The sequence below is a fragment of the Molossus molossus genome, unplaced genomic scaffold (genome assembly GCF_014108415.1).
Source record: "Molossus molossus isolate mMolMol1 unplaced genomic scaffold, mMolMol1.p scaffold_m16_p_13, whole genome shotgun sequence".
Taxonomy (NCBI): Eukaryota; Metazoa; Chordata; class Mammalia; order Chiroptera; family Molossidae; genus Molossus; species Molossus molossus.
The window spans coordinates 93053549-93066900 of NW_023425348.1; the positions used below are offsets into that span (position 1 = coordinate 93053549).

The 13352-nt window shown below is 59.1% G+C and overlaps 1 protein-coding gene across 1 annotated transcript; it reads right to left on the minus strand.

The window, feature by feature from the left end:
• Nucleotides 1–1789: 1789 nt before the first annotated feature.
• UNC93B1 (unc-93 homolog B1, TLR signaling regulator) lies at nucleotides 1790–12772 on the minus strand. Its single transcript, XM_036259882.1, has 11 exons — nucleotides 12649–12772; nucleotides 12386–12527; nucleotides 10954–11107; nucleotides 8273–8434; nucleotides 7919–8051; nucleotides 7515–7608; nucleotides 6792–6916; nucleotides 6134–6316; nucleotides 5389–5662; nucleotides 3491–3609; nucleotides 1790–2548 (listed from the first exon to the last, which is right to left on the minus strand). The coding sequence occupies exons 1-11, from the start codon at nucleotides 12739–12741 to the stop codon at nucleotides 2210–2212; spliced, it is 1818 nt and encodes a 605-aa protein (XP_036115775.1). The 5' UTR covers nucleotides 12742–12772; the 3' UTR covers nucleotides 1790–2209.
• Between the last annotated feature and the right edge of the window lie 580 nt (nucleotides 12773–13352).

Here is a 13352-nt window from a genome sequence, read left to right on the forward strand (position 1 = left end):
CGTGACCTTCCTGTCATTTCTGGGCCTTCCTGTCTTTGAAAGTCTGAGTATGAAGCAGGCAGCTTTCGGCCTTCGCCTGCGTGAGTGGACAGCCCCCCGGTGGGGAGTCTGGAGGAGGTAGCCTGTGGTCCTCACTACAGTGGAAGCTCCCACTGCCCCCATGAATGTAGGACCCCGAATCTGCCAAAGACAACTTGGTAACTGGCTTACATTGCTTTGCAGCAGTCTGGACAGGGTTTCATTAGGAGGCATCACAGACGATGGGTTTAATCACCTTCCCTAGAACTGGGCCCAGAAAGGATGAAGCCAGTTGTTTGGGTAGAAGAGGGACCAAGAGACCAGTGAGGGACTCTCTGGGGGTCCAGAATGTCAATAGCAGAGGTCCACTGAGCTCTAACCCCGAGTGCCCAGACCTCGGTTCCTGGCACCCTTCAGGTCTCAGTCATTTTTCATGGTGTTCCTGAGGCCAAAAGAAATAGCCGACAGTTCTATGTATGAATTGCTTTAGGTCTAAATAACTTGTAAGTATTGATGTGCTGATAATTTAGTAGTCATTCAGGAAACAGAATTCACAGCAATAACATGAAAAAATTGGTGCTTGATTTCATTTTTGAATAACCACCGCTACTTGCTGATGGGCTGTGTGCCCTGGTCAGCTAGCTCCTCAGACCCGAAACAGCTTCTCAAAATTACAACGGGGAAGAAACGCGGAGTGACCTAATGTCGAAACCGTGAACCACCTGGACCTTGAACTTGCTCAGAAATGTACGGGACCACTGCTTCCCTCTCAAGTGTAGAAAATGTAAAGCATCCTTTGCACCTTGAGTTTCCTGGAGGCCCAGGCCCGGGGACCTCGCAGCCAGGTGCTGAGGGGGTTCACACGTGCCTCTTTTGTAGGTACACTGGACCAAGAAAGAACCTTGGCTCAGAGCGGCAGACCCCTTGCCTAAAGTCACAATCTGGCTCCAGCGCCCCCTAGGGACTGCTAGAACAAAACTCAAGTGAGGGCAGGGGTGGGGGGGTGGGGTACAGCTTATGGGTGGAAGATCTAGGAGACCTGAAGCTACCTAGACTGAGTGTGGACAAGGGTCTGGACTTCAGCCAGTGGTGGAGGGGGCGTGGAGCATGAGAAGTGGTGTGTCCCCAGCAGAACTTTTAGGGTACAGTCGGGAGCTCTGTGACCCTCCTGCAGCCCCCTCGCTAGTCTTCACCAGGGGCGTTGAAAGTCTTCACCGTGGGGTATCAGTCCCTCCCCTGTAAGCGGCAGGGTGGAGAAAGTGGCACCCTCAGCCTGTAGGAGGGCTGAAGCTCTCATGGGCATTGAGGCTGAAGCTGGCAGAGGGCAGTGGCCAAGTTTACCTGGGCTTGGACAACCATTCTGCTGGCCCATACTGGGCACAGAGTGACCCTGACACGGCTTAGAAGTGGACCCTGTCCCCCAAGGAGTCCTTTGGGACGCGGTGGGTAGAAACACCCCAAAAGATTAAAAAAGGATGGGGGTGGGCAAGGAGGATGGGGCAGCTGGGCCTGGGTCCCTGGAATCTGTCCCATCCTCTAGACCCCGTCTCTGCTGAGGTCCCGACAGGCCACCCCAGGCACGTCCTTCTCCTGGGCGGTTGGGGTGCGACAGGCAAAACCCGGAGTTCTAGGAGGGAAGCCAGCCTGGTGGGCGGGGCTTAGGGGGGTAAATCAAGGCCTCTGACGACTGTGCCCCAGAAGCTGCATGGGCCACACACACACCCCGGGATGGCTCTGTTCCCCCGGCCTGAGACTTCCCAGTCAGGACAGTACAAACACCTCTTTATTGTCCATTTTCTATAAAAAGTCGTGCCCTTCAGTGGGCTGTCGGGTTAGGATGTGCCAAGCGCAGGACAGGCTCCACCCAGGCCTGTGGCTGAGGGCTTGGGTAGGACAGGGGGAAGGGGTGCGCAAGGGGACTCATCCCGCTGGGGGGCTGCAGGCCTGGGGAGCGGGTCAGGAGAGAGGCCCCTCCAGGGTGGTCAGCTGAGCCCTCAAACCCTAGGCCTGGCCGGGGGTCTCAGGTCCCACTCCACCTAGAAGGCTGAAGCGCGGAGCCCAAGCTCCAGGTGGTCCCCGGTTCTGGGAGGGGGTATTCCCAAGCACGGGGGGAGGGGCAGATGGCCCAGGACTCAGAAGGTCCCACCACCCGAAACGCAGTCAACTGAGGCGGACGAGGAGCCTGGGCCCCTCACTTCTCCTCTGGCCCATCGCCTTCCTGAGCCTGTTCGTAGGGGCAGGACCGGCGGCAGAAGCCGGCTGGCTCGGGACCAGGCCGGCCCCCCAAGGGCAGCGCCTCCTCCTCCGCGCCGTCCCCCTGGCCGCCCCCACCGGCGCCGCCGCCGCGCTCGCCCTCCGCGTCGCTCTCGTCGGAATTGTCCTCCTCCAGGTAGCGGTAGCCGCGCACCTTGTGCTGGGGTCGCGGGATGCGGGGCTGGCGCGGGGCCACGCCGCGCCGCAGCTTCTGCTCCATCGCCAGGTAGGAGAGCGTGGCCACCACCAGCGTCAGCAGCAGCACCGCCAGCTTAACCTGGGCGCACAGGGAGACGCTGGGGACCCGCGGGCCGCCCCATACCCTTCTGCCCCGTCCCTCGCCCGACAGGCCCGTTCCCACCGGTTTCCTGAGCACCCTCCTGCCGCAGCCTCAAATCCCCGCTCTGCCCTTCACAGGCAGAGGTGAAGATGCCCACAGTGCGGGCCTGGCCCGCTTAGGTCCCTCTGCCCCTTGCGCTGGGGACCGTAAGTAATGCCTCTCAGACGTTTGACTGTAACCCACAAACCCTACATCATAACTCAGTACCTACACATATATTCGCATACATGCTCCCTGCTGTTTTCTATTCCATTTCATTTTTTAAAAAAATATTGGTCAGGCCCTGGCCGGTTAGGCTCAGCGGTGGAGCATCGGCCGGCGGACCAATGAGTCCCGGGTTCAATTCCGGCCAAGGGCACCAACACACCTCAGTTGCGGTTAATCCCTGGCCCTGGTCCGGGTCATGTGGGAGGCAACCAGTCGATGTGTCCCTCTCGCGTCGATGTTTCTCTCTCTCCCTTTCGCTCCCTCCTACTCTATCTGAAGATAAGTAGAAAAATATCCTCAGGTGAGGATTAAAAAATATATATGGGGGGGGGTGTCAGGAAGGACCTGCTAAACTGACTCAGTTGAGTGGGAGCAGAGCATGAGGACCCTTGCTCCCCGATAACTATGAGGGAGACAGGCCCTCAGAATCCCTCTCAGAGCCCAACATCCGGTGAACAGGTTATCCAACTACACTCAAGGAGGCTGGGATGTGCCCACTGGCAAAGAGCAAACTGTGAGCCCTGTCAGACACCAGTAAACTGAGGCCTAGGGAGGTGAGGCAACAGCGAAGGCTGGGTTTGGGGCCACCCAGAAGGGATCTGTTGCCTGAGTTGGGGGATGTATGGGGTGCCTAATGCCCCAGAGGCCCTCCCCCACCCCACTCAGCCTCACCTTCATGGGCAGGCTGGAGCCCAGGTACACAATGAAGATGGCCACCGCCTGCCACCAGTGGTAGATGGTGAAGATGAAGTCTTGCCTCTCTTTGTCCTCATACAGGATTCCCAGCAGTGCTGTGGGTGTGCAGGGCAGGGCAGGGGGTGGGTGAGAAGAGTCACCCAGGGCCCAGGGCGCCTGACCTCCCACTAGTGACCCTCCTAGGCTGTGCCAGGTCCTAGCCCTCGGCTGGGAGAGCCTACACCACTGCTGTAGACCGGTCCTGGCCTGCCCCCTAGTGGAATCCCTGGCTATCACGCTGCCAAAGGAGCTGAGCAGAGTAGAGAGTAGGTGAGATGGGACACAGTGGGGACTCGGTCTGGGGCTCTTGGCCTGAAAAGCGGAAAGCCTTTTGTGCCATCACATCCTGTCCCCTCTCAGGGCCCAGTGTTCAGTGCCTGTTTCTCCCCCTCACCCCTGGCTCCGGGAAGGCAACCTGCTGCAGCAACAAGCTTCCCACAAATCAAAGCTGAAGTTGGGGTATGCGAACATATTTCCCAAAGAATCCCCCTGGGCTGAGCAGAACTGGACAGGCAATCAGGGGGCTCAGACTCTACCCTCAGGCCAGTAATGTGGAGAGAGCTGGTACAGAGACGCGGATTCAAATGTTGGCTCTGTGGGGGACTTGGAGAAGTTAACCCCCAGGGCCACTTTTCCCACCTGGAAAATGAGAGCAGGTGTATATGCTATACTGCGAGGTTTTCATGTGCGAAAACTCACGCAGCAAGCGTACACCCACCTGCCACTTGGACACGAACACCTCTGTCCTAAGGCCCCGCAGTGTGACTGTAGCCCCATGGGGCTGCTGTGGAGGGACATGGAGTCCCAGGGTCCACAAAGAAGGGGATATCGGGACCAGGCCCAAGTCCACGCATATCATGGGTCCAAGGAACCTAGGCTGGATGCTGCCCAGAGCTGGCTACCCCTGAGCAAACAGCCAAGAGACTGTGGTCCAGAGCATGGGCTCCACCTCCTGAAGGGTACAGGTGCTTGCCTCTCTCTGATGGTAAACGCCAGGTCACGTGAGCCAGCCCCTGCCCCGCCTGCAGCAAGCGTGACCTCCACCGAGCCACGCTGCCAGGAGTGGCGTTCAAACGTGTTACAGCACTGAACAGATGCTGACGTAGAGAGCCAAATGGCTGAGCTGTGCGTAAGCCCACCTGAGGGCAGAGAACACCACAGAGCTGAACTCTGACCCACTGCCTCCTTTCTGCAAACAGGGCCCCACTCCCTGGTGCCCTGACCCCAGCAGCCCAAACGTGGGGCCTCGACTCTGCTACGCTGCAGACTAGTGTTGGGGCTTCATGCCTGCTCCCAGCTCCTCTCTGTAAAGGCCATAGCTGTCTACACCTGGGGTGTGGACAGGGCCGCTGTTGCTTCCCATGCTCCCAGGGCAGACCCAGAATTTGCTCCCAGTGAAATGAAAACTGTGTCAAATGGGTTCTGTCCCCTGGTATGAAAGCAAGGTAACCCTAATGTATTTTTTCACACTATCCTTCAGAGCCCCGTACCTACCCCATGTAGCCATAAGATCTTACACTGACCCCTTCGTGTCCACAGAGCCCCATGCCCACCCTGGGGTGTCCACAGGATGTCCATGGCATACGACTCCCATACCTGTCCCTAGGGTGTCCACAACCCTCCCCATCTGTCCCTAGAGTCCACAGGACTTCCTTCTACACCTGTAGTGTCCACGGGGATCCCCACCTACCTCTATCCTGTCTACAGGACCCCATGACAGACCTACCGCGTGTCCATGGGACCCCACGTCTATTCCTGGGATGTCTGCGATGCCCCCACTGCCCCAAGGTAGCCACAGGGTTACCCAGCCATCCCAGAGCCATGGCTATACTCACTGGTGAGCCCGGTCTTGTTGAGGGCACTGCCCACACCCCAGAGCACAGCTGCTACATAGAGGATCCAGATGTGTTGCAGGACCCGAGGTTTGGGGGCCCAGAAAAAGAGGCTGAGAGTGAGCAGCAGGTGCAGTGCGGCCCCAGACACCAGGGGCACCTGGCGTGGCAGCCACAGCCCTAGCAGGCCCAGGACCGAGGAGGCCGAGGCGCCCAGGCTATAAGCCACGAGGAGGTAGGCCAGGCGTTCCAGCCCAACGGAGCACACACCATAGCCCTGCGGGGGGAGGGGGGCATGTTAGGTCAGCTGGTCCAGGCTCTGGCTCTCCCCACATGAGGTCTCACTTTGGGCTACACCCTGCTCCCTCTGAGGCTCTTGGGAAGGTTTTGGGGTGGGGTGGGACAGAGAATGAGACAATGCTTGGACACTGTCCCCAGGCACCAAGGCTGCACCCCACATGGAACCAAACGCTTTATAGGTGTTATCCTATCTTAACCATATGACATCTCCGGGAGTGAATATCATTACTAGACTCACTTCACAGATGAGGAAACTGAGGCTCAGAGAGGTTAAAATAATTTGTCCAAGGTAGAGGGGAAATAAGGGAAGAGAAGAGAGAGGGGAATATTTGGGACATACATGTACGTACTTAAACCTATATTCAAAATTTAATCGTTGTTCATCTGAAATTCAAATTGAACCATGCATACTGTATTTTACCTAGCAATCGATGCAGGCTGAACTTACCAGGGCGAGGCCAGTGCAAGCAAAGAGGACCTCAAAGCCGCTGTAGATGAAGAAAGGAACGAGGTGGCGCAAGCGGAAGTCGCGCACGTGCTTGAAGGGCAGCTGGAAGATGTTGCCCCAGCCCACACTGCGCAGGTCGATCTCCTCGGTGGGCCGGTACGCGGCGCCGCACAAGCCCAGCACCTGCGGACCCGCGCCGTGAGGGGGCAGCAGCCAGGCACTCCGGCCCCGCCCCGGGCCCCGCCCCTGGACACACGCCCCGCCCCTCACTCTAGACACACCCCCAGACTTCGGCCTTGCCTCCCAGCTCCGCCTCCAGGCCACGCCCACGCCCTAGCCACGCCCCACGCCTTAGCCCTGCCTCCAGTTCGGCTCCGGGATTGGAGCCACACACCTTCCGACCCTCGCCTGGGTTCCACCACCAGCCCAGGTCACAGCCAGTCCTCTCGGACCCTGTCTCCAGCTCGACCCCAGACCTGGCCTGGTTCCCTACCAACTCCAGTCTCAGTCCTCTTCCTGCCCTACTGTCCCGCGGCGCAAGGGCGTTGCCTCCCCAGGACTCAGCCCTGCCCAGGACGCCAGCCACGCGCCCAGACTGTACCCCCATCCCTGCCTCGGGCCCCAGACTTCACTGACTCCGCCCCATCCCGGGCCGCACCAGCAGCATGGCCAGGAAGGCCACCGCCATGAGCACGCTCTCCACCACGATGAGGTTTCGGCTCCGCGGCAGCGTCCGGAGGACCGTCTTGTTGAAGCCGCTGAGGATGCCCTGGCTGTTAGTGCCTGAGAAGAAGAGGCGTTGGGAGTGTCAGGAAGTAGGGCATACTCTCACTCAGTCACAAAGAAGTGCAGCAAGAGGGTGGGTTGAGGGGAGGGTTAGAGGGGCGGGCGATGGCAGTGCACGCAAAGCAGGGTTCCTTTGGGGAGCATTTTAGAAGTGAGGGCCACTAGGGCTGAACCACCCCAAGGAAAGGGACACTTTTCCCCATCCTCCTTCCCGCTCTATTGCACTGAGGCTGAGTGGATGGGGAGGGGGGCGTGGAGGGCCAGTCCATCTCCTACATCTGTACATTCACCTGCACTGATTGAGCTCTGAGGGCATGACTTGGCCCCAAGAGAGGTCCCACAGGTGCTTTATCCCAGATAGCACTTCCTCCAGGTAGCCTTCCCTGATGCACCCCTCCCCTTGTGCTGGGTCAGATAACTACATACTCCACAGGGCCCTGTGCTTCACCCATCAGAGCCTTGGGACACGAGACTCTCAGCCCTGAACCTTTGAGAGAGAGCATCATCTCTGTCCTGGAGGGCCCAGTGTCTGCCCTGCAGGCCTCAATGGGGGAGGTGAGCAGGCCTTGGGGACCCCACCCCTGTGAGGACTAACCGCAGCTGTGCACGTTGAACAGCGTGTGGTTCAGGTCGTACAGGTAGTGATTCAGGAAGTAGATCATGGGCAGCTGGGCGCAGGCGAAGCTCAGCTGTGGGCAAGAGGCACGGGCATGATCTGGGAGGGGTCTGGGCACAGCCTTGAGGGGACAGGAGTCCTCCCACCTCTGGGGCAGCCTGCTGGTAGGGGGAGGAGTGCCCAGTGCAGGAGGATGTCTTCCTGTTTAGTATTGTGGACAGCGAGGGAATGAGGTCTCAGTCATCTGGGATAAGCAAACAAGGACTGGCCCAAGAAAGGGCAGTGGAACTAGAAGGCTGACAAGACTGTGGAATGGGCTCCAGCGTGTGGGTTCTCAGGCTAGAATACCCGCCCCACCCCCAGGGCCCCATATGTGCACTCACATGGAAGAAGCCATAGAAGATGGCTTGGAAGACCAGGAGGTAGGGCGCATGGGAGCCCCTCGGTGGGCGCTGCTGGGGGCCCTGCTCATCCCGTTCCTTGTAGTGGGAGTACTCGTAGTACTTCTGGGCCATCCTGGACCACAAAGGAGAAGGCTTTCCCCAGCCCAACCTCTGCCAGACACCTCTGCTTCCTGCACCCAAGCTATGGGCTGGCCAGACCCTGCGCCTTATGGGTGGGGAAATGCAGGCCCAGAAGGCAAAAGGGGCCAATCCCAGGTCCCCTGGCCAAGGTTGGCAATGCAGCAGAGCTGGGCTAGGTCTCCAGCCTTCCGCCCTGCTATCCACCAGGCTCACCTGGTGATGTAGTTGCCCATGGAGGCCCAAAGAGGCACGATGGCCATGCCCAGGGCCACGGCTGAGGGCACAAGCGTGTAATAGCGTTCCCAGTAGTTGGTAGAGACGAAGAGGGCATAGATGCCCACACCCAGGAACATCATCCACTTGGTGCCAAAAAACCTGTGGGCAGTGGGAAGGATGCTGTTACCACGGGTTTACCAGGACTGCGGGGCTGATACCAGAGTGGCCACAGCTCTCAGGGACTCCTGACCTTGGAGTCAAGGACTCTGAGACAGTCTCAGAGATAGGGACTTGCTGAGTGGCCTCACGTGAGCCAGGCATCCATGCACCTGTTTTCACAGCTGTAATGTGGGCACAGAGCTTAAGCCACTGCAAAGATGGAAGGAGATAAAACGGGACGAGAGTGTCACCAGCCAGTGGTTTGTGGGCACATCCAGCCCTCATTTATGTTCTGGGCTGACTCACCAACCCCCTTCTCCACCCACGCTCACACGCTGGGACTGCAGGGCCCTGGCCTATGTCCAATGACTTGACCCAAACTGGCTGAAGGGAACGTAGGAGCAGAGCCAAGAAGAGGCTCCAGTGCTGACCGACAGCAGGGCTGGCCCCTGATGTCCCTTCCTCCCTGCCCACTGCTCTCGCAGTCCATGTGGTCAGTCAGAAAGGCTCCTCCTCACTGGCTCTGAGGAAATATCACACCGTGTTCGTAGGGGGTTGACAAGTGACAAGCTAGGGGGCAAGCTGGTCAAGCTGAAAACCGCCAAGATCTTTGTCTCGTTTTTTTAAGTATTTGTATCATTAGTTCCCTTTGGTTTCTGGGAAGCAAAGTGAAATGACCTTCCGATACAATTACTTTCTCTTCTATTACAGGGCCATGGTTCACTCAGCCAGTGGTCGTGCAGCTCGACACAGCCCCTGGGAAAATCAGCCTGGTAGTTTGGGCAAGGGGCACTCTGCCCAGGTTCAAGTCTTCAGTCTACCACGTGCTGCCCGTGGGACTTGAGCAAGCTGTTCAATCTCTTAGTTTCTCTGTGTCTAAGCTTAGAATGCCTACCTCAGATTGTAAGGAATGAGATAACACTTATAAAAGTGCCCAGCACTGCCCTGGCTGGTTTGGCTCAGCGGTTAGAGCGTCGGCCTGTGGTCCAGAGAGACCCGGGTTCGGTTCCCGCTAAGGGTACGTACCTCGGTTGCAGTTTGTCCCTGGCCCTGGTTGGGTCGTGTGGGTGACAACCTCTCGATGTGTCCCTTTCATGTCGATGTTTCTCTCTCTCCCTCCCTCCCACTCTATCTGAACAAAATATCAAAAAATGTTCTCGGGTGAGAATAAAAAAAAAAAAAAATCAGTGGAAAAAATATCCTCGGGTGTGGATTAACAACAACAACAATGAAAGTGCCCAGCACATAGGACAGGAGATGAGCCAGTGGTTGTTGTTAACAGCGATGAATTTGAAGAGCCCTACAGACTTTCATATGCCTGGGACCTAGGAGGGGCCCTGCTGGAAATTTATCCTGGAAATTTTCTTATTTTAGTTTTAAGAAGAAATCAGCTACAAAGCACAAAGTGAACATGCGAAGTGAACATGCCATGTGCAACTCTGAGCCAGCTGGGTGCTCGCAACTCTGCCGACCGTCCAGCATCACAAAGTGCCCCCTGGGAAGCAGGGGCCGGCCAAGGTGTGTGCAGGGGGAAGAAAGTAACAATGAATGTGGCGCACACACGCTCTGGGGACAAGGCCGGAAGCCCCACCCACCCAGTGCTGTGGGACAACAAAGGTAGCAGATTTACTGGAGGGCCTGGGAGGGACTTTCTCTGTTCTGATTTCAATTATGATTCTAATGCTGTTTGTGTAGCTGTGAATGAAGGAAGTTTTTTTTTTTTATCCTCACCCGAGGACATTTCTGCATAGAGCGAGAGGAAGAAAGAGAAAGAAACATCGATGTGAGAGAGACACATCGACTGGTTGCCACCCACATGACCCCAACCAACTGGGGCCAAGGACAAACCGCAACTGTGGCATGTGCCCCCAGAGGGAACCAAACCTGGGACTCTTGTCCGCGGGCTGACGCTCTAACCGCTGAGCCAAACCGGCCTGGGCAGAAGTGTGGTTTTTTTAAAGATAAGGGAACTAAAACCCATCTAGTTTGTCCGCTGGTCTCTGGGTCCTGTGTGAGCACAGACACACCTACCACATGGTGCTCAGGGTGCTCGTGCAGGGGATTTTTGCAGCGGCTGGGAAGCTGGACCAGATGCCTCCAGGCTCGGTCTAGAGCAGGCCCTCTGGGGCACCTGCCCAGCTATGCCCTTTCAGTGAGAAATGTCCTTTGACACCCAGCATAGCTGATTGGGCCAGGGGTGGGTGCCTGGGTCTTGCTGATTAGATTCTCTGCAGAGATTCTACAGCCCTAACCCCAAAAGGTCACTGTGGCTCCAGGCCACAGAAGAGGGCACGAGGACAATGCCACGTGGGTCACAGGCAAGCTGAGTGAATTTCGGTTGCTTGAAACCCAGTGTGCCCTGGGCAAGGCTCTCTTTCCTTCCCTGGACCTTCTCTCTCACCCTTCCGGGTAGGCAAGGCCTCTCCCAACTCTGCACCTCCCAAGACCACCAGGGCAGCCCCTGCACCCCTTCACGGTCGGGGGGGGGGCAGCCCAGCCCTTTGGGGACAGCAGCACACCTGATGAGCACAGGTGTGTAGAGGAGGGCTGCGATGGGTGTCACGTTGATGCCTATGAGCATCTTACTGTCGATGTCGGGCAGCCCCATGTTGCCGTACTTCACCTCCCGGTAGGTCTCGTCATAGTGCAGGACCAGCTGCATCTGCAGGAGACCTAGGGACAGGGAGCGCGCGGAGGGGGCGGGTCATAGTGCAGGACCAGCTGCATCTGCAGGAGACCTAGGGACAGGGAGCGCGCGGAGGGGGCGGGTCATAGTGCAGGACCAGCTGCATCTGCAGGACACCTAGGGACAGGGAGCGCGGAGGGGGGCGGGTCATAGTGCAGGACCAGCTGCATCTGCAGGAGACCTAGGGACAGGGAGCGCGTGGAGGGGGTGGGTCATAGTGCAGGACCAGCTGCATCTGCAGGAGACCTAGAGACAGGGAGCGCGGAGGGGGCGGGTCATAGTGCAGGACCAGCTGCCTCTGCAGGAGACCTAGGGACAGGGAGCGCGCGGAGGGGGCGGGTCATAGTGCAGGACCAGCTGCCTCTGCAGGAGACCTAGGGACAGGGAGCGCGGAGGGGGCGGGTCATAGTGCAGGACCAGCTGCCTCTGCAGGACACCTAGGGACAGGGAGCGCGGAGGGGGCGGGTCATAGTGCAGGACCAGCTGCATCTGCAGGAGACCTAGGGACAGGGAGCGCGGAGGGGGCGGGTCATAGTGCAGGACCAGCTGCCTCTGCAGGAGACCTAGGGACAGGGAGCGCGGAGGGTGCGGGTCATAGTGCAGGACCAGCTGCCTCTGCAGGAGACCTAGGGACAGGGAGCGCGGAGGGGGCGGGTCATAGTGCAGGACCAGCTGCATCTGCAGGAGACCTAGGGACAGGGAGCGCGGAGGGGGCGGGTCATAGTGCAGGACCAGCTGCATCTGCAGGAGACCTAGGGACAGGGAGTGCGGAGGAGGCGGGTCATAGTGCAGGACCAGCTGCATCTGCAGGACACCTAGGGACAGGGAGCGCGGAGGGGGCCTGGCTCGCCGGCAACCAGGCCGAGCAAGCAGAGGCTGTAACACTTGCCGAAGGCTCCCCTCTTCCAACGCCCGTGAGGACAGAGGGGGAAGCCAGGCTGGGCCCAGCGTCCTGCCTGCTATGGCAGCCTCAGCATCTTTAATCCCTGGCCCGGGCCACACCGCCTTGCTCCGCAGGTCTCTTGGACCCCAGCCCCCTGCCCACACATTCCGGAAGGCTCCGGTTGGGGCCCCGAGACCTGCAGTCTCACCCCACCCACGTGGTAGGCGGGAGCGCTGCAGCTGCGAGGTCAGCAGCCTGGGAAGTGAAAGAGGAAGAGAGGCCGACGGGCGCTAACGTTTCTCTTTCCCAGCCAGGGTCTGGGCGGGCGGGCGCTGGTGGGCCGAGGGACCCTGGGACCAGGCGCCGGGCGGCAGGTACCCACCCAGGTAGACGCCGTAGGTGAGCATGCCGCCCGCGCTGGCCGCCAGCACGTTCTTGAGCACGCCCAGGCGCTTGCGGCGGTAGTAGCGGCGCTCCTCCTCCTCCTCGTTGTAGTTGGGGTACGCGCCCACCAGCTCGTCCAGCTGCGGGGCACGCACGATGCTCGCACCCGTCCGCGCGCGGCCCCGCACCCCTGCCCCGGCCCGCGTCTCACCCCCGGCCCCCCGGGTCCCCGCGCCCTCTCACGGTCCCGTCCCCGCTCACCGGGGCCTCGGACCCGTCGGGAAGCCCGAGCCGGTCCTCATCGCCCTGCGGACCCACGGTCCCCGCCACCGGGTAGAGCGGCGGCTCTGCCATAGCCCGTCCCGGCAGGAGCACTGGTGGTGGCAGCCCCGCGGTGTCCCAGCAGCGGGCTGGCACTTCCTCCAGGGGGCCAGGACCTGCCTCCGCCCCGCCCCGTTCCTCCTCAGGGGCCACCTACCCCGGGAGGACGGCTGGGGGCGTGTCGTGTGTGTGTGTGTGTGTGTGTGTGTGTGTGTGTGTGTGTGTGTTAGAGGAGAGTGTCCATGTGCGGCCAGCTCCTCAGGGATGTGAGATGCTAGTTCAAATCCCCACTCAGCCACTTTCTGGCTTTGTGACTTTGGAAATTAACCCCACTTCTCTGTGCCTCAGTTTCTTCATCTGTAAAATGGGATACTGGACACAACTTTCAGGGCTAGCGCTGGATTATTGAGTTAATGCAAAGCCTTAGAAAAGTGCTAGGCCCGTAATAATCTCCCCTGACCACTGTCATCCTTACCACCTCCACACACCAGGCCCCACTCGGTGTGTTTGCAGGTCAGCAGAGTCCTCATAGCAGCCCCCAGAGGGCTCCTACCACAGGACTGACAGCCTGTGCCACCGCCCATGCACCTCCAGCTTCAGTTTGGGCCACTCTGAGGCGGAGATTGTGGTGGCTGCTGGACAGC